At 43.9% G+C, this 25,877-nt stretch overlaps 1 protein-coding gene across 1 annotated transcript; it reads right to left on the bottom strand.

The window, feature by feature from the left end:
* Positions 1–8,668: 8,668 nt before the first annotated feature.
* Positions 8,669–25,671, bottom strand: COA7 (cytochrome c oxidase assembly factor 7). Its single transcript, XM_030870155.2, has 3 exons — positions 25,350–25,671; positions 21,178–21,318; positions 8,669–9,906 (listed from the first exon to the last, which is right to left on the bottom strand). The coding sequence occupies exons 1-3, from the start codon at positions 25,453–25,455 to the stop codon at positions 9,458–9,460; spliced, it is 696 nt and encodes a 231-aa protein (XP_030726015.1). The 5' UTR covers positions 25,456–25,671; the 3' UTR covers positions 8,669–9,457.
* Between the last annotated feature and the right edge of the window lie 206 nt (positions 25,672–25,877).

The raw sequence follows: 25,877 nt of genomic DNA, 5'->3' as shown, positions 1-25,877 counted from the left end.
TGACACAGAGTGAGTGTTTGCTCTTATTATTAATGTAGACATGGTGGCACTTCACTGTATGTCCTACAGCAATCCTGGATATAAGCTGATAGCAATTTGGGAAAAAGATATTCTGTGGCAGGGACCAGTTTTAGGGCCCCAGCCCTCTGTAGTTGGAACTTCATGAAGGGATCATTTCTAAACTTCTAGAGGAGCTGAGGACTGCCTGCCTTCAGACAATCTGCCCTGAGCACTGGTTCTGAATCCAAGATCTTAAGCGTGAGTGACGGTGAACACTGGTGAGGGCCTTGCCCCTTTCAGTCCACTCCTTGCCTTAGAAGATCCCCAAATAACCACCCAGAGAGCAGCAACTCACCAAGCTCCCGCCATGGTCCAGACTGCACACTGCTCTCATGCAGTCTTCTCTGGTCCTAGGGCAGGTAGCCCTGGCTGTCTGAGATCTGTTCAGAGGCCTGAACAATACAAAATGCTATGCAGATATGAGAGACCAGGGTTAGTATACAGTGGTGCTAAGTTCAGAGTCCAGACGGATAATGAGACTGGAGCTTGGGCAATGACCATAGGGAGGAAAGGACGGAACACCAAGGCAATTAATTCAGAAGGCGTAGCGTGGGTCATACTTGATATTTAATTATGTGGAGGTCAACAATTGGTAAGAAATCCCAAGACAGCTGGGTTCCTGAATCCTCCTCCAGCAGAGCACACATTTCCCAGAGGCTTAGCATCTCAGAGATGAAAGAAATAATGACTAACTGATTAATTTAACAAAGGGTAGATGCTTACTCTGGTCTAAACAATGGGCTAATTGTTATGAAGTCTGACCTAAGTCCTAAGGTGGAAGGTGACACTTCCTTGACTGCTGGCCAAATCCCAGCTCCACCACTTACCAACTCTGTGATTAGCAAATACTGACCTTTTCTAAGGCTCAGTTTATGTATCTATTAAATGGGAATAATGCTAAATAATAGCTACACCACAGGATTGTCTTGAAGATTAAATAAAACAATAACTAACAAACATTTAGATACAAGTATATGTCAAACACTGTTCTAAGTGTTTTCCATATGTAAACTCATTTTTTTTTTTTTAGAAAAATGAATCTTTTTTCCCTTTATTGTTAATTGAAGTGTAGTTGATTTACAATGTTGTGTTAGTTTCAGGTGTACAGCAAAGTGATTCAGTTATACATACATATATATACATATATTACATATATATGTATGTGAGTGTGTATATATATATATAAATTTATTTTTTTCCGATTCTTTTTTTGTTGTTGTTTTTGTTTTTTGGCGGGATTTTTTTTTTATTCAAACTGTAAACTCATTTAATAACAATAATGCCAGGACGTTGGTACCATTCTTATCACCATTTTCCAGATGATGAAACGGAGGCACAGAGAGGTCAATTAAGTTACTCCAAGTCACACAGCTAATAAGTGGTGGAGCCAGGACTGAAAGAAGGCAGTATGGCTCCAGAGCCTGCGTTCACGACCACTCTGCTGTCCTCTATGTTTTCAGTGGAGTGCTTAGCACAACTCCTTGCACACTGTAAGCACCCAGTCAATGTTAGCTGCCAGTATTATGATTATATTTTTAACAGTTTTATTGAGGTATGCTTTATATATTGGGGTTATATTTTGACTATTAGAAAAGCCCTTCTCACACTGAGCAGAAACCCCCCTCAGATCATGCCTCTTCTCTGTGGGTTCCTGTTGTATCCCCAGAACCTCCTTAGAGCCTGTCTTTCCCTTGCCTGGTTATAGCCTCTTAGAGATTTGCGGTCACAGGTCAGACCCGTTACGGTGGGACTTGGTCTGGCTTCTTTCCTGTCTGTTGGTGACTCAGCCATTGGCCCATAGGATTTGATGAGCCTCTGACAAGTCCCAGGACCACAGCAGATTGGGGGCAGTTGCCTCCCACCCCAGAGCACAGCACCTACACAAATAAACTACAAAATGTGTGGGGTCCAGTGGAATAAAAATGAAAATGCAGGGTCCCTTGTTCAAAAATTATTAAGAATTTCAAGACGGTGATGGCAGAGCATTAAACTGAGCACGGGGCCCTGTGCAAATGCATGGGTGGCACATCCGTGAAGCTGGCCCTGAAAAGCACCCTGCATCTTCAGCTCTTCATCGCCCCACCCCAACCTCAGCCCGTCCTACCATATGCCCATGTGGAGGCAGGGCCTGGGAAGCTCCTGGCACACCTGAGAAACACAGGAAGAATTTGGCACCAAGAGAGTTAAAGCCCACTTGGGCTCTGGAGTCTATCAGTTAGTGAAACGCCTACCTTGAACCTTACTGGCTATAAGACTCAGTCTTCCCCCCTCCCTCCTTGGCTCCCTTTGTCAGAGACAGCCCTCTGGGTTTAGTGGATGGTGGTACAAACACCAGACTAGGAGTTGGGAACTTACCATTGCCTTGCTAGACCACTGGAGGCATTTCATGTCCTCTCTGGTGTCAGTTTCTTTACCTATTAAATTAAATGGTTAAATTCAGTATCAAATGAAATGTTTTTTCACTGAGCACTGACCAGGCAAGTTCGCATTATAATAATCATATCATTAAACTAACTACTTATTATTTGCCAGACACCATTACATTACCAGACATATGACACCACTGTACATTCCTCCATGTAATCCCCATGACAATCCGGAGGTATTTTCCAGAACTCTAAAATATAAACTTGACAGGGGTAGTGATTTTTGTCTGCTTTTTTCATTGATGTATCCCCAGCTACTAGAACAATGCCTGGCACACAGTAGGTGCTCAAAAGCTATTTGTGGAACAAATGAATGAGGAAACAGGCTCAGAGAGGCAGCAATGTGATTTGTCTAAGATCTTATCATTAGGAAACGCCAGAGACAGGACTCTAATCCTGCCTGGCTCCAAAGTCTATGCTTATGCTTATTCACCTGACATGTGGGTGTGATTCTCATTTTATAGATGACGAAATAGGCTCAAGTGAATGGGGATCTCTGCTGCCTCTCAAATCCTGTGTTTCTAAGCACACGAGCCCCACTTTGCAGTAATAACATCACTTTGAAAGCTGATGTCATTTGTCCCTTCTGCCTACGACTCTTCAGGGGTCTAGAGAGTACTCTTCTCTTCTCACAGAAGCAAGGTCAGTGGCAAAGGCACACCAGGCTCAAATCCTGCTCTGCTACATACTCACTGTGACCTTGGGCAAGTTCTCAACTTTTGTGAGCCATAACATCTTCATCTGTAAAATGGGTTCCATACTTCCTAGACCTTTCTCCAAGGATGTCCCCTCCTCCAGGAGGTGCCCTGCACACAGTGGGTCCTTAATAAACGTGGCTGTTATTACCCCACCCCAGAGCAGCTTCAAGGTCAAAGCTTGATGCCACTGATGGCTAGAGTCCCCTGGGGCCTCCTGGAACCTGATCAGAGGCCACCGGCTTGGGGAGAGTAGGGTCAGCTGCTATTCTTGGAGTTGATGGAGCCCAGCCAGGTTTCAAGTTCCCTCAAGGAGCCCTGACCCGAGCGGCTCAGCTGGTCATGTGAGCCGTGAGCTCTGACCTCAGCATGTTCTGCCCGGCCCTCCACATGGCCCAGGCTGGAGAGAACCCTGGGGCAGAGCGTGCTGCAGGGAGACCACATCCTCCTGAAGGTGACCTCAGCCTTTAACTATGTTCATTAGCATCTACTTGGTGCCCAGAAGGGTGCTGTTTGGGGAATCTCCCAGAGACTGTAAAGAATTTTCAACATCTGGATGACAAGCAGGCTTAGACAGAGGAAAGAGGGATTAGGAGACAGGCAGGACTAAATTTTAACCCCAGCTGCACTATTTTCTGGGTCTGTGTGTCTCTTTGCAAGCCACTTTTTCTGTCTGGGCTTCAGCTGTCTGAAAAATGGTGAGAATAAAAACTTCCTTAGAGGGTTGTTGAGAGGATGAGAGCATCTGGCACATAGTAGATGCTCAGTAAATGATCATTATTTAGACTGTGAGCTCCTAAATAATGGGGAACTTGTCAGATTCAGCTATGTCTCCAGTACCCAACCTAGGGCCCAGCCAAGAGGACACTCTCAGTGTTGGTTGAATGAATAATGAGTTACAGAGGCACTGAATGGCAATGCCTCATGGGGATCCCATGTTTCACCACACTCAAACCCACCCCCACCCCAAACCTCATGTAGAATCAGTCACCTCTGCATCAGCCCTGACAGGTGAGCATCTGCCCTCAGCTTGCACACTCCTATGATGGGAAGTTCACCTCTTCCCATGTCTTTACATTCTGTCAAGTAAAAAGTTCTTCCTTCTATTCAGACCTCTATGAACTGAAGTCTGTCTCCTTGCAGCCTCCATCCACTGGGTCTAGTTTTGCTCTCTGGAGCTGTACGGAGTAAACCTAGTTCTACTTCCAGAAGAGAGTCCCTCAGCGACTTATTACACAATTAGAATGTTCCAGGCATTGAGTTAAGCACCTCACTTACTTTATCTCATTTAACCCTTTAACCCACTCATTAGCCCTGAAAAGTAAATATTATCCCTACTTCAAAGATGAGAAAAATGAGGCTCAGAGACGTAACGTAACACATTTGTATGTGGCAGAGAAATGATTTAAATCCAGGTCCTTCTCCAAAGCACTACCTTTTCAATACTCAATGGACCCACTGGAAAATAAGATTCCCAGAGTCCCTTCCCTTCCCTTTCCTTCAATAAAGATTTATTTAGTACCTTATCTGTGAGGTCCTGAGCTAGGCCCTGGGAATAGAGGTAAGTCAGACATAATCCATGTGCTTGACACACTTACAGCCTACTCCAAACCATGTGAAAAGAACTAGAGTCAGAAGCACAAGGACTGTCAGAGCATCACAGACGTTGGAAGTCCAGGAGGGCTTCCTGGAGGATGTGACATCTGGGCTGAGTTTTGAAGGGCTATTAGGAGTTGGCCAGGCTTGTCCCAAATAGGGCAAGAAAGCAGTATGTTTTGGTGGAACTACTGTGCAAAGAGCTGAAGCTGTGGAGTCCAGACTGCGCGGAGGACCTGATGCCAAGAAGCTCAGACTATATACCACTTGATTGGGTGCCTAAGAATCTCCTGGGATTTGCTTATTTAGAATCCTGATTTTCCAGAATTCCCTGGTGGTCCAGTGGTTAAGACTCTGCACTTCCACTGCAGGGGGCCTGGGTCTGATCCCTGGTCGGGGAACTAAGATCCCGCAAGCCACGTGGTGCAGCCAAAAAAAAGAATCCTGATTTTCTTTTAGTACGTCTAAGTGGACCCAAGAATCTCTGTTTTAAGTAGGTGCCCCAAGAGATTGAGGAGTAGGGGGTCACCACTGCTGTAAGGGCCAAAAAGTCTCTGAAGGATTTCAAAGAGGACAGAATTCTTGGTCCCTATCTTTGGAACCTCATAGACTAACCAGGGAGACAAACAGGAAATAAGTAATTATAATGAGGAGCAAAGACCATTAATTCTTAGAATTTCAAGGAAGATATTCTTAGTATTCCAAGAGAAAAGTGTGGCCTACTTGGACTTGTGATTCTTTAGCCATGAGGATATTAATATTGGTTTGCTGGCATTAAGTTACTGAGCATGTACTTTAGGGTGCCAGGGTGGCCCTGTGTTGGGTCCTTTTCCTTCATTGTTTCAAAAACATTCTTTTTTTAAAAGACATTCTTCCTGAATAGAATCCAAGAAAGAGTACCGATCCATTCATGTGCCACCTCCGGCTTAGACAGGAGCTTTCCTTGATGAGCAGTTAGTTTCAAAACCAGTACAGTCCTGCAGCTTACACCGGTTTTTGGATGTGCAGAGAGGAGCCTGAGCCTGATTTATCTTGAGGTGGTTGGCTAAGATGCCACTCTGTGCTGTTCATCTCAGCAAGCAGCAACTGTTGGCCTAGCATGTACCCAGGCTCAAGTCCCTGTTCTCCAGGAACTCCACATCTTGCTGGACGTGGAGACCATAAATACACAAATAACACAACTCAGGGGCACTATAGAAAACCTCTATCCTGGCCTGGGGGATGAAGGGAATGCTTCCAGAACCTTAAAAGATGAGAGGCATTCTACTTAAAAGGTAGAAGGGCATTCCAGACAGAGGAACCAGCAAAACAAAAAGCAGGGAAGTAAAAAAACCAGCCTGGGTGTTTTTGTTATTACTTTTTTTTTTCGGCTGGGTTGGGGGTGGCCGTGGGGAGTGACTGGGGGTGGGGGGCGGAGTGCAGAAAGTACAAGCAGTTCGCTGTTGCAGAAGCCTGTTAGGAACAAGATGGGGCTAAATACAGAGGAGGGACTGTATCATGGGGGTGGGGATACGTGTTGGGGAAAGAATTTTGGCCTTTCCCCTTCAGACAGTGGGGAGGCCTGATTTATAAACTGTAACACAATCACCATTCCTCAAGCCTGGGGAGGGGCACCAGCTGGGAATAGTTTCCACTCTGGGCCCCCAGCAGGTGCAAGTCTTCTCAGGGACTCTCTCTCCACTGGGGCAGCAAGAGAAGGGAGGAGGCAAGGCAGGGCCCACCCCAGCCCCTCATCAGGCCTGCCTCCTGCAGCTGTTTGATGCCTGCACACCCCTAGAGAGCTGAGGCCCATCAGCTCCCTGGATGTGAAAAGAATGGCAGCAAAGGCAGCCTGTTTTAGAAGCTAGACTACCTCACAAGCAAACATTGCCACTTGCAGAGAAAACAATTATCTAATTGTAAAATCTGGTCCCATAAAAATCTTTCTAAAGGAACAGCTATCACTCTGTGATAGGAGCTACTATTTAATCTTAACAACCCTAGTAGAAGGCATTGTTGTCCCCATGTGAGAGGTGACAAAACTGAGACCCAGAAGGTTGGGTAACTTGCCCAGGATGGCGCAGCCCATAAAAGGCAAAACCACATTAGTCCTCAGGTTAAGATCTTCAGCCCCAGGAACTGGAGAGTCTGGTGCCCCCAACCTCAATGCAGAATTCAAAATAAGAGATCTAAACTGCAAAACGAATGTCAGGAAGCCAAGGCAGTTTTGATTTTTTTTTTTCCCCAGTGATTACTTAATGCTTTTTAAGTACATAAAATTATTTTTTAATTTGTATTTTCTCATTCTTTAACACTCGCACTCAGTAATTCTTTGACTAAGGCAGAGTTGCCCACATCGGTAGGGCCTTCGAAGTCTAGGCCTTTTTCCTCTGCCATGCTGCCTCTCACAAAATTTTTCAAGCAATTTCATAAAACTTTGACAAACTAAAATGTAAAGTATTTCTAAATTTTTTAAAAAATTAGCAAACAGCTCAAAAAAATTTTTTTTGTTCCCCTTGATCTCAATACGGGTGGCTCCCCTATCCATCCATGTGTCCAGGCTAGAAATCCGGGGTTTTTTTAACCCCGGATTAAAAAAACCGGGGTTAACTTGGTTTAACCAAGTTAACCAAGCACCCAAGAGGGTGCTTGACTCCACCCTCCTCCTACTCCCACAGGCTCTTTAATCCATTTTCCACACTACAGTGATCTAATTTCCAAATGTCATCATTTCATTCTCCCGCTCAAAACCCCTCAGTGACTCTGTATGACAACACCCAAATCTCGAGACCCCCCAGCCTCCTCCTCTCTCTCTGGGACTCCTGATTCCCTTTCTCACAGCCCTGAGCACTACACTGAGATTTTAGTGAGAACACTAACGAGAACACAAACCACTGGTCAATTATGAAACTTCTTCCCCATTACACCATCCAGCTCAAGCCTGGGATGGAGGAAAAATGTTGGATATAGTTGCCTGCTGCCCAGAAGACAGAGTAATGATCTTGTTTGCTGAGACCAGAGTGTGAAAACCCATTTTCAAACCTTACCTCAAAGGTTGCACAGAAGTGAGAAACTCAACCATGCTGGCTCTTATCAACCTATTCCTTCCCATAGCAACCTGGATATGAAACGGCCTTGGACTCTGCTGGACAATATATTATTATTCTTTGCATTTTAAAAAAATTTATTTATTTATTTTTGGCTGCATTGGGTCTTCGTTGCTGCTGCGCGGGCTTTCTCTAGCTGCGGCAAGCAGGGGCTACTCTTCATTGTGGTGCATGGGCTTCTCATTGCAGTGGCTTCTCTTGCTGTGGAGCACGGGCTCTAGGTGCGCAGGATTCAGCAGTTGTGGCATGCGGGCTTAGCTGCTCTGCGGCATGTGGGATCTTCCTGGACCAGGGCTCGAACCCGTGTCCCCTACACTGGCAGGTGGATTCTTAACCACTGTGCCACCTGGGAAGTCCCTGTTTCCACCTTCTGGCTTTTGTGAATGCTGCTATGAACATGGGTGTACAAATACTTCTTGGAGACCCTGCTATAAATTCTTTTGGATATATACCCAAAAGTAGAATTACTAGACCATATGGTAATTCTATGTTTAATTTTTTGAGGAATCGCCATATTGTTTTCCATAGTGGCTGCACCATTTTACATTCCCACCAACAATGTATAAGGCTTTCAATTTCTCCACATCCTCTCCAATACACGTTGCAAAACTGAAAGCCCGAAAACATTGTGATGACAGAAATAATGATCATGTCATCAGCTGGCAAATGACAAGCTCGCCCCCTAGTGTCAAGTAAGGAAGATAACAGAAAAAGCAAACATTCTTAAAAGGCACAACCACCACAAAGAACATAATCTCTACCTTACCAAGAATCTGGAGCGAACACTAATAACACAAACTACTAATCAATCAAAATAGTTTATTCACAGGGACAATTAAAAAGGTTCAGCTCTGAGGGACAAAACGTATCACCAACCCTTGCATACAAATCCCTAGCTGAAGTTACCTTATTAGCTGTGCCAGATGAGTAGCCTGGGGATGTTAATTTTTAACGTGTGAATGTCTCCACTAAAGGAAGGCTTATGTTGTATCCTCTTTAGCAACCCTGAAGCATAATGGCCTTTAACTGTTACGTCACACGTAACTCCCAATCTCTGAATTTGCTGAAAGATCTGACTCTAAAGGCAAAAAGGAAGCCCACACCAACGATTAAGTCAGAGGGTGGCAGTCATTGACTATTTAACTGTTCTTAGCTCCTTAAACCCGCTATTATGTAAATCAAGATACTTTCTGATTTTTTAAGCCCTCCCAACTAAAATAATGATGATAATGATGATGATGTCTGATTCTTTCAGGCCCTGTGGCTGCTAATTTTTCCAACTCCCTGCTCTGTCTCTCCTGCCCACCCCTCCAATCTCTATGGCTCACTGGTTTGCTGTTTTTCACAGAGCTGCAAGAGTTTGAGAACCAAAATCCCATCAATGTGGATCACACCAGATAAAGGAATACTGATTGAAGTACACATTTCAGACTATATCCCCGTGGGTGACACTCTGGGGCAATGGGTCTATACAATCAGAGTTATTGATATTAAATCCCAAGTCTTTCTGCTCCAGCAGGTCGACCTCCAAGGGCTGCATCAGAAGTAGGAGGTGCCAGCCTCAGGCTGACTGCTGCCTAGGAGCGCGGCCACACTACCCAAACGTTACAGGCTGGACATTTTTCTGCTGCTCTTTGTGCAGCTGTCGGGCCCGACTTTTTAGCTCTTCAGCCTTAGCTTCGTCCTTATCGACACCATCCCCCAGCTTGTACATGCGGCTGGCATTGGCACAGGCCCAGACATGGCCTAGGTCACAGGCTTTCATTGAGTATTTGCATGCCAGGCCCATGTCCTTGGGAAAGCCGGGGGCGCCCTGCAGGAACATGGTACTGAGGTTGAAGCAGCTAGAGGCATAGCTGCCATCACAGGCCCTTGTGTAGTAGTCTCTGGCCCTCTCCAGATCGGGCTGGCCATCCTCATTGACCTGTCCATCATGTGCCAGGAGACCAACGTTGTGGCATGCCTCCAAGGACTTCTTTCCCGGCTTCTCACATGCCATCAGAAAGCAGCTGGAGGCAGCTTTCAGATCCTGGGTTAGTCCACCTGGGAGGAAGGAAAAAAAAGTCAACCTAAGCCAGGGCAGAACCTGAATGTCTCAGGCCAAAGTCAGGGAGCAATTCCTGAATATAGTTTATAAACTTTGAACTAAGGCAGCACGAAAAGAAGATGGCCTGGTATACTGCACAGACTTTCCAGCTTTTTTAGCCATGGAATCTTCTGTTCAAATGGTATCTTATAAGGAAGCTTAAACAGGTAAAAAGGGTGAAATGATAATATCTACCTCTGGGGGTAACAGCAAGATCATAGGATCTTATAAGCACTTCATTAAACGCTTAATTTTAATATATACTGAATGTGTATTATCTGCCAATTAATATGCTAGGTTCTAAGGAACAGATGCTGTCCCTGCCTTTGTGAATCCTGTGGTCTAATGAGACAGACATTAAACAAGCACACAAGTAAATGTATGATTATAAGTGTGACAAGCATATGGAGAAAAAGTACAGAATGCTATGAGAATGTATCAGGGCTCTGAACTAGGAGGCAAGGTCAAGGAAAGCTTCCCCAGGGACTTCCCTGGTGGCGCAGTGGTTAAGAATCCGCCTGCCAATGCAGGGGACACTGGCTCGAGCCCTGGTCTGGAAAGATCCCACATGCCTCAGAGCAACTAAGCTCATGTGCCACAACTACTGAGCCTGTGCTCTAGAGCCCGCGAGCCACAATTACTGAGCCCGTGAGCCGCAACTACTGAAGCCCGCGTGCCTAGAGCCCGTGCTCCGCAACAAGAGAAGCCACTGCAATGAGAAGCCCGCGCACCGCAATGAAGAGTAGCCCCCACTCACCACAACTAGAGACAGCTTGGGTGCAGCAACGAAGACCCAATGCAGCCAAAAATAAAATAAAATAAAATAAAATAAAATTTAATTTAAAAAAAGGAAAGCTTCCCCAAAGAAGGGACATTTGAGCTGTGATATAATGGAAAAAAGAAGGAAAAGAAAATAAAATATGTAGTGGAGAAAAAGAAAAGAAAAGAAAAGAAAAAGGCAAAGAAAATTGTTCCAGGCAGCAGGAATAGGATACAAAGAGAAAAGGAGCCCATGTGGCTAGAACCCAGAAATCGCTAAGGAAGGGAGGCTGGAGGGCAGGCAGGGGCCAGATCATGGAGTGTCTGATGGGTCTCCTTAAGGACCTTGCACTTAATCCTAGGAGCAATGGGAAACTGCTAATGGATCATTTTAAGGAGAGGTGATGACAGGGCTCACTTTTTTCTTTGTTTTGTTTTTTAATGGAACATTTCAAATCTCCAATCTCAAAAAGAGAAACATTTTAAGTATCTCAACGTTTAGTTTTTAAAATCATTCCAAACATACCACCTAGAAATAACTATCATTATCATTAAGAGGACACCATGCCAGTCATCTTCATAGCATGTGTTCAAATTAAATGTCAGCTGGCTGAATGGACAGCTAGACAGAAGCAGAGTTGACCCTTGAATGATATGAGGGTTAGGGGCGCCCACACAACCAAAAATCCAAGAATAACTTAAGAGTCAGCCCTCCCTAAATGTGGCTCCTCCACATTGGCAGACTCAACCAGCAGAGGACTGTGTAGTACTACTATAGTATTAATTATTGAAAAAAAATATACCTGTAAGTGGACCTGCATAGTTCAAACCCATGTTGTTCAAGGATCAGGTGTATTCTGAAAAACTGGATTACCCGTGCTACTTGTAAATAAAAAATTTAACTTTGATTTTACTTGTATTTATCGTTAAGACAACCAAACTGAAGTGAAACTGAAGAAACTGCTAACTTCAAATGAATATTTCAACAGAGAAATTTCCTAAATGAGCCCCTAGAGTTATAGATTATTAAAAGGTTAGCATCACTGTTTTGTTTTTTTTTTTAACCAAATTTCAGACAGTATTGACTCATGAGGATGTTGTCACCTCACACTTCTCCCTACCTCTCTTGCCCTGCTTTCTATTTTTTGTTAGATATGTTATTTCAACTTCGGGAGACACAGAGCACAGTGGTTACCAAAGCCTGGGCTCTGCAGCCAGAAAACCCAGGCACCAGTCCTGGCTCCATTACTTGCTGGCAGTGTGAGCTTAGACAAGTTACTTAAACTCTACAAAGCCTCAGTTTTCCTCATCTGTAAAATAAAGACAATAGTATCTACTTCATATTCTGGAAGCTTAAATGTGTCATTACAAAGAGCCTAGTACGTAATAAGTGCTCAGTAAATGCTGTGGCATTTTTATGCCATAAAGGTTTATATTATTTACATTCTATTCAGTTACCCTAATTAGCCCAACATTCATTCTAAATGGGATTCTGCTCATCACCAGTCTTTTCATCAGAGCTCCTCCATTTCTGAATTATTTCTCTTGATTCACCTACTTACTGATTATCAGATAGATTTTTCTAGAAAAGCGTATAGCTTCTACAGCCTCTGAGTTCTTTCAGTTTTGAGAATGCATTCTTGCCACCTTTCTATTTAAACAGTATATAATTAGGTCTTGCTTTTATATCCAGCCTGATAAACCTATGCCTTTTACTGGAGTGTTTACTTAGATTTAATACAATTCTTGATATAGCTGGGTTTAAGTCTACAACCTTATTTGTTTCCCATTTGTCCCAAATGTTTTTTGTTCCTTTTTTCCCTTTCTTACAATTCTTTTGAATTGTATATTTCTAATAGTCCATTTCATTCTCATCATTGGCTTTTTAGTAATACTTCTTTTATCAGTAGTTTACCTAGTGAAAATACTATGTATACTTAATCACAATCTACCAAGAATTAATATTACAGCACTTCACATATAATGTAAGAACCTTACAATAGTACACTTTCATTTAACACATTTCTATCCTTTGTACGACTGCTGTCATGTTTTACTTCTAAATATATTACTTATTTGTTTGACTTCTATATAGTGTAAGCCCCATAACATATAACTATTATTTTTTTAAGTCAAGCTTTTTTTTTTTTTTTTTTTGCGGTACGCAGGCCTCTCACTGCTGTGGCCTCTCCTGTTGCGGAGCACAGGCTCCAGACACGCAGGCTCAGTGGCCATGGCTCACGGGCCCAGCCGCTCTGCGGCATGTGGGATCTTCCCGGACCGGGGCACGAACCCGTGTCCCCTGCATCGGCAGGCGGACTCTCAACCACTCTCAACCAGGGAAGCCCATAACTATTATTTTTGCTTTAGTTTTTTAAAGACATTAAGAAATGAGGAAAAAATTCTTACATTTACATGTATATTCCAGTGTGCTTTCTTCTTTTGTATGGATCCTAGTGTCCACCTTTTTATCATTTTCCTTCTACCCAAACAACTTTTCTTAACTTTTCTTGTAGTGTAGGTCTGCCAGCGACTCATTCACTCAGCTTTTGTTTATCTGAAAATGAATTTATTTCATTTATTTATTTATCTTTTTGGCTGTGCCACGCAGTTTGTGGGATTTAGTTCCCTGACTGGGGACTGAACCTGGGCCCTCGGCAGTGAGAGCGTGGAGTCCTAACCCTTGGACTGCCAGGGAATTCCCCATCTTCATTTAAAAAAATATTTTCAGGGGTGGGATAGGGAGGGTGGGAGGGAGGGAGACGCAAGAGGGAAGAGATATGGGAACATATGTATATGTATAACTGATTCACTTCGTTATAAAGCAGAAACTAACATACCATTGTAAAGCAATTATACTCCAATAAAGATGTAAAAAAAATATTTTCAATAAAGTAGGATTCAAGTTTGACAGTTTTTTTCTTTCAGCATTTAAAAGATGTTCTTTTGTCTTCTGGCTTACATTACTTCTGATGAGAAGTCAGTGATTATTCTCACCAATGTTCCCCTCAATGTGTCTTTTTCTCTGACTGCTTTTAAGATTTTCTCTTTACCTTTGGCTTTCAGCAAATGGTAATAATGTGTCTAGGTATGATTTCATTGGTTATCCTGTTTGGATCCAGTAAGCTTCATGGATCTGTGGAGTGATATTTTTCATCAAATTTGGAAATTTTATACTGTTATTTCTTCAAATACTTTTTTCTGCCCCAATCTCTTCTCTTTCTGGACTCCAATATACGTTATGTTAGATTAAGGGATAGTGAACCCCACAGGATGAGGCTCTGTGTTTTGCTTTTTCTCTCTCAGTGTTTCAGTTTACATAACATCTTCAATCCTGTCTTCAAGTTCACCGATCTTTCAAATTCACTGATTATTTCCTTCTGGTATGTCCAATTTGCTATTAAGCCTGTCCAGTGAATTTTTCATTTCAAATATTATGTTTTTCAATTGCAGGATTTCATTTGGTTCTTTTTAATAGTTTCAATTTCTGTGATGAGACTTCCCATCTGTTCATTCATTGTGTCCATCTTTTATTTAAACCCTTTAATAAATTTATTTTCCTTGTTTAAAAATATTTGACTGCTAATTCCAACATCCCTGTTACATCTGGGTCTGTTTCTATTGACTGCTTTTTTTCTGTTTAGCAATTTCTTACTTTATGCTGGACATTGTAGATGCTACTTTGTTCACTCTGGTTTGTTGTATTCATTTAAAGACTGTTATACTCTGGTTTCTCTTCAGATCACATAAATCTTTCACCTTTTACTAAAGACTGTTGAGTTTTGTTCTCACAAGTAACTAATTCACTGGTGAATCAGCCTGATCCTTTTGAGGCTTGTTTCTAAGTTTTGGAACCTTTCTGCAGTCTGTATTCAATTCCAGTCTGGCTGGTGGAATTCAAACAACTCCCAACACTGTGAAACCTCTGGAGTCTCTTTTCAGTTCACACCTCCCCAGTAGCTTTTCACTGCAAGGTCTCTCAGAGTCTCCTCCTATGCATGTGCAGCTTAACACTGAGCCAAAGACTTAAGAGCACCCCTATGTGGCTATCTGGAGCTCCTTCTCTGTGTAGCTCCTTCTTCTCTGGTATCCTGTCCTGCAAACTCTGGCAGCCTCAGTGGCCAGAAACTCTGACCTCTGCCTCATCAGTTCAGCAAGACTATCATACTCTACTTGGCTTCCACCTCTTTGTGCCTAGTCTGAAAAGTACCTCCAGGCAAAAAGCCAAAGCAATCATTCATGGGGCTCATCCTGTGTATTTCCCTTTTCTCAGGGATCACTGTACTGCACTGCCTATTTTCCAATGTCTGAAAATAGTTGCTTCATATATTTTATTGAATCCATGGTTTATGTCCTTAAAAGTTCATTTTAGTTGCCTTATGGAAAGATTAGATACCTGCATTAATGAAGCAGGAGACGAAGGTGGCTTGGATAAATATGGTAGCAGGAAAGGGAGAGACAGGACAGATCTGAAACATATTTTAGAGCTAAACTGGCCACAAGCTACTAGGTAGGGAGAGATACCACTTGCTAAACTGGAAGACAAAAGGGGTGCAATATGTGGGAGGAAAAGAAAACAATTAAGATTTCTATATTGGATTTGTTAAGTTTGCGATGCCTGTAAGAACTCCAAGTCAAATTTTCCAGTAAACAGTCAACTATATGCAGTCTGGAGTGGTTTTGCCTAGAGATAAAGGTTTGTTTGCAATTATCATCACTAAGTTATTCACTGCCACATCCTAGAGACCACCACTATTAATTTTTGGTGTATTTCCTCCTACTACCTTTTCAATGTAGTTTGGTCTTGTTTTTACATGTTGTAATCATGTGTTTGTTCTTCACTCCCCATTAGAAACCCATCTTCATATGTTTTATTAAGAATATTTCATCAAAGAGATGTATCAGAATTACTTTCCCCTTCCTTTTAAATGGCTTCACAAAAATAGTTCAAAGCTGATTTCACTGATGAAAACACCTGGGCAAAATACCTTGGGACACTCTAAGTGTTCAATCCAAGGTAACTTCTGCAGCAACCAACACAAACCAGACCTGTTCACACTGACAGAATGTTTTACAATTTAACAAAGCAGTCACGTGTGAGTTCATTTGATGCTTAGAAAAATCCTATGAATAAGGTGTGAGCTGACCTTATTACTCCAATCTTGTCACTGAGGTATTTGTAGCTCAGGGAAGGAAAATGCCTTGCCTGATACCACACTGTCCATTAGTGCTCAGGATGAAAAGTGACCTCCCACTCTTCCCCCCTGCCCCAAGCTATCCTTGATAAAAGAGTTATTAACCAGTCTTTGTCAAGAAAGGACACTGGGTGTGTTTTCAGAACAGAGGGCAAATTCTTAGGCTCAGAACTAGGCAGGGGGGTCAACAGTATTGGCTTTTAGACATGGCAGGGCCCAAGGTCTCCTAACTAACAATCCAAAAGAGTCTGAGTAGCAAAGATCAGCTAATGGGATCTCCTGTGACGACACCCGACCTCGAGGAAATTATTTAACAACGTCAGCTTAACAGAGGATTAAGTATTATTCTCTAAACACTCTTGTGTTCTTTCACCTGCTTACCTGCTCTCTATTCTGAAGAGAAGACATAACTCTATTCTACCTCCAGCAAATAAAATCTGCTCTGTCCTTTAAGAACCAGTTTCAATGCCTCCTCCTCTCAGCACCCCCTGATGATGACATGCTCCCAGAACTGAACCCCAAAAGTACTTTACATGTCTCTCTATAAAGATACTTATCGGGGCTTCCCTGGTGGCGCAGTGGTTGAGAGTCCGCCTGCTGATGTGGGGGACGCTGGTTTGTGCCCCGATCTGGGAGGATCCCACATGCCGTGGAGCAGCTGGGCTCGTGGGCCGTGGCTGCTGGGCCTGCACGTCCAGAGCCTATGCTCCGCGGCGGGAGAGGCCGCAGCGGTGAGAGGCCCGTGTACCGCAAAAACAACAATAACAACAACAAAAAGATACTTATCAAGCTCTCCCAGGTTAACAGGTATTAGTATAAATACTTCTTCCCTGGGGAGGGGGTAAAAAAAAAAAGATTTCTTCCCCCACACTGGTCCATCTTTGCTTCACTGTACAGAGTAAATACTAAAAATTTGCTCAACAAAGGAGCACTTAAGAAAGAAAAAAGTCTCAGTGCACAACCATTAATCATATAAGTTTGTCAAAGAGAAGGGAAAATAATTTCACAACCTCCACAACCTCTTTTGTTCTCCTTAATTCAATAAGGAACTAAAAGTCCCTGTGGAAAATGTAGTAAAATATGATATAAAGACAAAAGGAACCCAAAACTTTACCAAGACACAAATTCAGAGACTAAACAACTAGGAACATTTTTATTTTTGCACAGTATATTATATAGCTGAGTTCACATCATACGTAACTTTGTGTTCTGCTTTCTTCACTGAACATTGTATCATAAATCTTTCCTGATGTCAACAAAAATTATTTAAAAATATATATTTTTTCTTTTTTCACATCTTTATTGGAGTATAATTGCTTTACAATGTTGTGTTGGTTTCTGCTGTACAACAAAGTGAATCAGCTATACATATACATATATCCCCATATCCCCTCCCTCTTGAGCCTCCCTCCCACCCTCCCTATCCCACGCCTCTAGGCTGTCACAAAGCATCAAGTTGATCTCCTTGTGCTATGCAGCAGCTTCCCACAAGCCATTCATTTTACATTTGGTTGTGTACATATGTCAATGCTACTCTCTCACTTCATCCCAGCTTCCCCTTTCCCACTGTGTCCTCAAGTCCATTCTCTAGGTCTGCGTCTTTATTCCTGTCCTGCCACTAGGTTCAACAGTACCACGTTGTAGATTCCATATATACGTGTTAGCATACGGTATTTGTTTTGCTCTGACTTCCTTCACTCTGTATGACAGATTCTGGGTCCATCCACCTCACTGAAAATAACTCAATTTCATTCCTTTTTATGGCTGAGTAATATTCCATTGTATGTATGTGCCACATCTTCTTTATCCATTCATCTGTTGATGGACATTTTGGTTGCTTCCATGTCCTGGCTGTTGTAAACAGTGCTGCAATGAACATCATGGTACATGTCTCTCTCTCTTTTTTTTTTTCTTCTGCGGTACGGGGGCCTCTCACTCTATGGCCTCTCCCGTTGCGGAGCACAGGCTCCGGACACGCAGGCTCAGCAGCCGTGGCTCACGGGCCTAGCTGCTCTGCGGCATGTGGGATCCTCCTGGACCAGGGCACGAACCCACGTCCCCTGCATCGGCAGGCGGACTCCCAACCACTGCGCCACCAGGGAAGCCCATGTCTCTTTTTGAATTATGGTTTTCTCAAGGTATATGCCCAGTAGTGGGATTGCTGGGTCATATGGTAGTTCTATTTTTAGTTTTTTAAGGGACCTCCATACTGTTCTCTATAGTGGCTGTTATCAATTTACATTCCCACCAACAGTGCAAGAGGGTTCCCTTTTCTCCACACCCTCTCCAGCATTTACTGTTTCTAGATTTTTTGATGATGGCCATTTTGACCGGTGTGAGGTGATACCTCATTGTAGTTTTGACTTGCATTTCTCTAATGATTAGTGATGTTGAGCATATTTTCATGTGTTTGTTGGCAATCTGTATATCTTCTTTGGAGAAATGTCTATTTAGGCCTTCTGCCCATTTTTGGATTGGATTGTTTGCTTTTTTGATATTGAGCTGCATGAGCTGCTTGTATATTTTGGAGATTAATCCTTTGTCGGTCGTTTTGTTTGCAAATATTTTCTGCCATTCTGAGGGTTGTCTTTTCTTCTTGTTTATGGTTTCCTTTGCTGTGCAAAAACTTTTAACTTTCATTAGGTCCTATTTGTTTATTTTTGCTTTTATTTCCCTTACTCTAGGAGGTGGGTCAAAAAGGATCTCGCTGTGATTTATGTCAGCAGAGTGTTCTGCTTATGTAGAAACACTATTTATTTATTTATTTATTAAATAAATAAATAAATTTATTTATTTAAAAAATATATTTATTTATTTTCGGCTGCATTGGTTCTTCATTGCTGCACACAGGCTCTCTCTAGTTGTGGCAAGTAGGGGCTACTCTTTGTTGAGGTGCGTGGGCTTCTCAACGCGGTGGCTTCTCTTGTTGCGGAGCACAGGCTCTAGGCCTGCAGGTTCAGTAGTTGTGGCACGCGGGCTCAGCAGTTTTGGCTTGCAGGCTCTAGAGCACAGGCTCAGTAGTTGTGGTACACAGGCTTAGTTGCTCCGCGGCATGTGGGATCTTCCCAGACCAGGGCTCGAACCTGTGTCCCCTGCATCAGCAGGAAGATTCTTAACCACTGCGCCACAAGGGAAGTCCCAAAACATTATTTTTTAATGGGCTAAATAACATTCCAGCTGCTGGAAGTAACATTATTTATTTAACTAAACTGCTACTGTTGGCACATAGATTTTTTTTTTTTGTGGTATGTGGGTCTCTCACTGTTGTGGCCTCTCCCATTGCGGAGCACAGGCTCCGGACGCGCAGGCTCAGCGGCCATGGCTCACGGGCCCAGCCGCTCTGCAGCATGTGGGATCTTCCCGGACCGGGGCACGAACTTGTGTCCCCTGCATCGGCAGGTGGACTCCCAACCACTGCGCCACCAGGGAAGCCCAGATTTTTTAAAAAAATAATTAATATAATGCAGTTATATATTACTTATAAATTATAAATTAATGAAAATAAAATTCTGCCGGATAGATAATGCTCGGGTGAGAATCTTTGCATATAATCTTTATTTGCATTTCCAGTTATTTCCTTAGGAAAAGATACTAGGAGAGTTACTAGGCCAAAGAAATGCTCCTCTGTTCAAGCAAGGGAACCTGATATTCCTATTAATGCTAAACTTTCTTCAACTTTGAGACTACCATAGACTCCATGTCCCATGTGAAGGGAGAAATAGCCCACACAGCTCCAGAGATTTTAAAAGACATCCTCTTGATCAAACTTTCACTGAACATCCTTCTAACCAGGCTTCACTGGGTACTGGGAACAAGGGATCATCCTCAAGGAGCTCATGATCTAGTGAGCAAAAAAAGAATTGCCTGTCTAAGGTCATATTCCCTATTTGTGGTGGTTTTAAAATATGCCCATAAATTTTTTTAAAAATTTATTTAATTCATTTATTTAAATAAATTTATTTTTGGCTGCGTTGGGTCTTCGTTGCTGTGCACGGGCTTTCTCTAGTTGTGGTGGCGAGCAGGGGCTACTCTTCGTTGTGGCATGCAGGCCTCTCATTGCGGTGGCTTCTCTTGCTGCGGAACATGGGATCTAGTCGTGTGGGCTTCAGTAGTTGTGGCACACAGGTTCAGTAGTTGTGGCATGCAGGTTCAATAGTTGTAGCTCACAGGCTCTAGAGCACAGGCTCAGTAGTTGTGGAGCAAGGCTTAGTTGCTCCACAGCACGTGGGATCTTCCTGGACCAGGGCTTGAACCCGTGTCCCCTGCACTGGCAGGCAGATTCTTAACCACTGCGCCACCAGGGAAGTCCCAGCCCATAAATTCTTGATATTCCTTCTTTCAACAGGTGGAATTTAAGTTTTCTCCAATTAGTGTAAGCTAAACTTACTGACTCATTTCTAATAAACAGAGTGGAATAGAAATGAAAAGTGTGTGACTTCCAAGGGTATAGTATAAAAGACACTGTGGATTCCATCTTGCTCCCTCTTTGGATCACTCACTCTGGAGGAAGCCAGATGCCATGTCACCAGGACATACAAGTAGCCCATGAAGAGATCCATGTGACAAGGAACTGAGGTCTCCTGACAACAGCTGGCAAGGAACAGAAGCTTTCACCAACAGCCGTGTAAGTGAGCCAGCTTAGGACTGGAAACTCTGGTTCCAGTCAAACCGTCAAAGGACTACAGCCCTGGCTCCCTGGCTAATGTCTTGACTGCAACCTCACTGAGAGACCCTGAGGCACACAGCTCAGCCACTCCCAAATTCCTGACCCACAGAAACTATGTGAAATGATAGGTTTGTTGGGATAATTTGTTATTTAGCAATAGATAACTTAAACACTACTGAATACCAACGGCAATTAGGTCATGAGGAGAAAAGCAGATGGAAAGGAATTAATTATTGGTCCCTTCCTCTGTGCCAGGCACATGCTGATGCCTTTACCTACATCACCTTATTTAATCCTCACAACAAACCTGTGAAGCAAGTACTATTTTTTTCTCCATTTTACAGGTGATATAACTGACGCACAGAGTTAATGTGACCGGCTCAAGGTCCCACTACTTGCAAACAGCATTCCTTAAGGTCTGCCTGACTTGAAAGGCTGTGCTCGTCCCTCCATCACTTTGCTAAACTCTTGACTCCAGATTTTCCTACAACATGCTTCCCCAATGCCTGTGAGGACCCTTCTGTAAAGAGGGCTCAGTATGAGCCTCAGGACGTGATGTCAGCACTACCATCAATGATAAGGACCAAAGAAAGCAGGCCCCTCCTTACCTTTCCCAGTCACATAATAGGCCCCCAGTTTGTAGCAGCTATCACTGTGTTTGTTCTCTTCACAGTTGAACTTCAACACCTTGGCAGCCTCATCAAAATTCTTCTGGATCCCTTCCAAATAGTCCACCAGCCGATAGCAACCTGTGAGGAAAGGGCAAAAGCCGCTGTTCAAGTCTGGGGCAGTGGGGAGGGTCTAGGTGTGGCAGGCCAGATGTGCCTTTTATTGAGGACCAGCCTCTCTCCTAAAGAGCGCAGGTAGTGTTCAGCCACTCCTACAAATGGCACTGTCCGCCCTCAGCCTAGGACTGAGCAATGTACAGACTGTGGAGACCTTGGCCCCACACTGGCTCCACCACTCACCGGCCCTCTGTTCCGCCCAAAGATGCACTGGCTTCTATAATGAAACTCTGCTAGCTTTGGAACTTCTCAGGAAGCTCAGCAGTAAAACAGTGAGAACCAACAGGGTCCATGGGCTGGTCTTCATAGCTGCAAGAAAGGGATGCTTTGATGACTATACCTTAATCCTTGGCCAGGCTGGGTACATTAAGAAGAAAGAGTCGAAATGGCAGCTACCAAAGGAGTTGGAAGTAGACTCCCTCTCCTTGGCAGTCTCTGGTCCCTCCTTAACATCTCTCTCCTCTGTCCCTTTTTTTTCATCCACAATAACACCCATCTCTTGTTCATTTTCATTCAACGAATATTTGAGCATCTATCTGCATCAATGTACAAGGCACTGCTTTAGTTGCTGGGAATACAGTCACTTGCCTGCCTAAAAATTACATTGTAGAGGAGGAAATACAATAAATAAGTAAATAGGTTAGCAAGATGCATTCAAATCTTAATAAACAAATATGACTGAACTATAACAGGATGATAAGATAGTTCGTTGTGCATGTTGGGGGAATGGTTAACACAGACTGGGCAAGATCAGGGAGGGCCTTATTGGGGACTTCGATGCGTGAGCTGAGATGTGAATAACATGAATGAACTAGCTATTTAAAGACAATGAAATGGGAAGGAGGCAGAAAGTCTCAGGCACAAGGAACAGTAAATAAAAAGACCCAAAAGAGGGAATAAGCTTGGCACAAATAAGGTATAATGTGGCTGGATCCAGGAAGAAAGAGGCAGGAAGTGAGGAGAAGGTAGGGACCAATCACAGGGCCTTGTAGAAGATAGGAAGAAATTGGGATTTTACTCCAAGTCAATGGCAAACCACTGGAGGGTTTTAAGAAGGGAAGCAATATGATTCGATTTGGTTTTTTTTTTTTTTTTTTTTTTTTTTGCTGTACGCGGGCCTGTCACTGTTGTGGCCTCTCCCATTGTGGAGCACAGGCTCTGGACGCGCAGGCTCAGCGGCCATGGCGCGCAGGCTCAGCGGCCATGGCTCACGGGCTCAGCGGCCATGGCTCACGGGCTCAGCGGCCATGGCTCACGGGCCCAGCCGCTCCTCGGCATGTGGGATCTTCCTGGACTGGGGCACAAACACGTGTCCCCTGCATCGGCAGGCGGATCCTGAACCACTGCGCCACCAGGGAAGCCCCCGATTTGCATTTTTAAAAGGTCATTCTAATATATATGTTTGTATGTGTCTGGATGAATATGGAGTAAGTTAAGTGTGAAGGGACATACTCCAACACTGATAATAACAAAAATGTGTTATTTTGTCATTTAAAAAACGAATAAACATTTAAAATAACAAAATAAAAATTTAAACATCAGTCTGTGAGTTGAGAATAGATCTTAAGTGAGTGACAGTGCAAATGGAGAGCCAAGTTAGAAGGCTATTTCAGTAATCCAGGTGAGAAATGATGATTTTGAACACTAATATAGAAGTAGCTATAGTAACTACAGCCTCCTCTCAGGCTCTCCTTCTAAAGTGCCGCAGCCTGCCCTTCTTATATGCCCACCCTCCCCTACTTCACTGCTCCGTACATCTCCAGAGTACAAAAGCATGTATGGCTCTCCACTGCCTACAGAATAAAGTCTAAATGCCTTTCCGTAGCATTCAAGGTCTGAAACACTCCATAAACAAGACGAAAAGACAACCCTCAGAATGGGAGAAAATATTTGCAAATGAAGCAACTGACAAAGGATTAATCTCCAAAATTTACAAGCAGCTCATGCAGCTCAATATCAAAAAAACAAACAACCCAATCCAAAAATGGGCAGAAGACCTAAATAGACATTTCTCCAAAGATATACAGATTGCCAACAAAAACATGAAAGGATGCTCAACATCACTAATCATTAAAGAAATGCAAATCAAAACTACAATGAGGCATCACCTCACACCAGTCAGAATGGCCATCATCAAAAAATCTAGAAACAATAAATGCTGGAGAGGGTGTGGAGAAAAGGGAACCCTCTTGCACTGTTGGTGGGAATGTAAATTGATACAGCCACTATGGAGAACAGTATGGAGGTTCCTTAGAAAACTAAACATAGAACTACCATATGACCCAGCAATCCCACTACTGGGCATATAGCCTGAGAAAACCATAATTCAGAAAGAGTCATGTACCACAATGTTCATTGCAGCTCTATTTACAATAGCCAGGACATGGAAGCAACTTAAGTATCCATCGACAGATGAATGGACACAGAAGATGTGGCACATATATACAATGGAATATTACTCAGCCATAAAAAGAAACGATATTGAGTTATTTGTAGTGAGGTGGATGGACCTAGAGTCTGTCATACAGAATGAAGTAAGTCAGAAAGAGAAAAACAAATACCGTATGCTAACACATGTATATGGAATCTTAGGGGAAAAAAATGGTGCTGAAGAACCTAGGGGCAAGACAGGAATAAAGACACAGATGTAGAGAATGGACTTGAGGAATGGGGAGGGGGAAGGGTAAGCTGGGACGAAGTGAGAGACTGGCATGGACTTATATACACTACCAAACGTAAGGTAGATAGCTAGTGGGAAGCAGCCGCATAGCACAGGGAGATCAGCTGGGTGCTTTGTGACCACCTAGAGGGGTGGGAGGGAGACACAAGGGGGAGGAGATGTGGGGGATATATGTGTATGTATAGCTGATTCACTTTGTTATAAAGCAGAAACTAACACACCACTGTAAAGCAATTACACTCCAATAAAGATGTTAAAAAAAAAAAAAGGTCTGACACACTGTGGCCCAGGGTCCCCGTCAATCTTATTTCTGACTACATTCTGACTTCAACCTTTCAAAAGAGCATTTTCTTCTCTTCCTCTGCTCCATTTTATCAACACTACTTGCCTATCCCTCCTGACCTCTTCCAGAAGTCTTCCCCAACCATTCTGCTCCTCAGTGACTCCAACTCCTGTGAAATCTCCCTACACTCAGGGCATAGACCAGCCCTCAAAGAACAGCCCTGAGTTCTTTTTAAGCCATCTTACACTGCAGAGCAACTCTGTGTAGTTGGTCAGCTTCAAGCTAGACTGCAAGCTATTTGAAGGTAGGGGCAGTGCCATTTTTTTTCCCCTTTATAAAAATGAAGTAAGAAGAAGAAAACCACCCAAAGGTACTGGCTGCTCTGGGTGGCCCCTTCTGGACATCACCATCCACCCACACACTGAAGTCAACTCAATGTTCCCAGAACACACGGGACACATTCACGCCTTAGAGCCTTTTCACTAGCTGTTACCTCTGCCTGGCATGATTCTCCCTTACCTTTTTCAACACTGTTCAAATGCCACTCTCCCAATGATTCTCCCTGACGTCTCAATTTAAAATTGCCCTCCTGAACTCCTGATACCTCTCAGTCAGTTCTTCTTCCCATTGCACTTACTACGTTCTAACAGAATATCTCATTTATTTTCTTATGTTTCTTGTCCAGTACCCCCTACTAGAATGTAAGCTCCACGAGGACAGGACGTTTTATCAGTTCACTGATGTAGCCCCAGTCCCTCTACTCCAAGCGCCCGCGCGCTTCTCTTCTTTCCAGCCCGGCCTCTAGGCTCGGTGCCGGCAGAGTAAGCCCCGGCTGCGAGCCCCGCAAGTCACGTGGAACCCATCCTGCCCCTCCCCAACACACAAAGAGCCGTCCGCGTCCTACAGACCCCGCGTGTCCGGCCCGCGGCTCCTTCCAGATCCTCTCAGAGGTCGCTCGCGCGACCCGTCCAGCCCCCCGCCCCTGCGCACCGAGCCCTCACATGTCCTTAGGGCCGTGCAGGCGGCGCTCACCGTCCGGGTTCTTCTCGCGGTAACACTGGTAGTTGCACTCCACCTCCATGTTCTCCAGAAAGGACTTCACCTGCTCCTCGTCCTGGAAGTCCACCACGCCCGCCATCGCTCTTGCTCGCCCAGCCAAAATCACCCAGCCACTCTGCCCCTGGCCACGCCGCCCGCCCCCCCACCACCTCACGGTCACGTGAGCCGGCGGAGGGGCGGGGCCTGGGAGCGGCGTGCCGCCGAGGTCCGCGGTCACCCGGGCGCCCGGAAAGCACCGTTCCCGGAGCCTAGGCTCTCCTCTGTCCTCATGCTGTTAGTCTTTGGCCGTCCCATCTTTCCCTCTGGTCAGCCCACTCCTGAAAGTGGTAGCAGTCTTTCTGCAGCACTTTGTCCCAGCCTTGTGGTCTTAATGCTTCTCTGCCTGCAGTCATTGATTCCATTCATTCGTTAATTCGGTGTTCCCTAAGCGCCTCTGTGTGCGTCACCAAGTGCTTGGTTTTAGTAATACAACAGCTAGGAAGTATGGCCCCTGCCTTTAAA

The sequence above is a fragment of the Globicephala melas genome, chromosome 1 (assembly GCF_963455315.2).
Source record: "Globicephala melas chromosome 1, mGloMel1.2, whole genome shotgun sequence".
NCBI classification, from domain to species: Eukaryota; Metazoa; Chordata; class Mammalia; order Artiodactyla; family Delphinidae; genus Globicephala; species Globicephala melas.
Note: the sequence above shows the minus strand (reverse complement) of the source record. Positions and strands in the feature narration are given on the sequence as shown.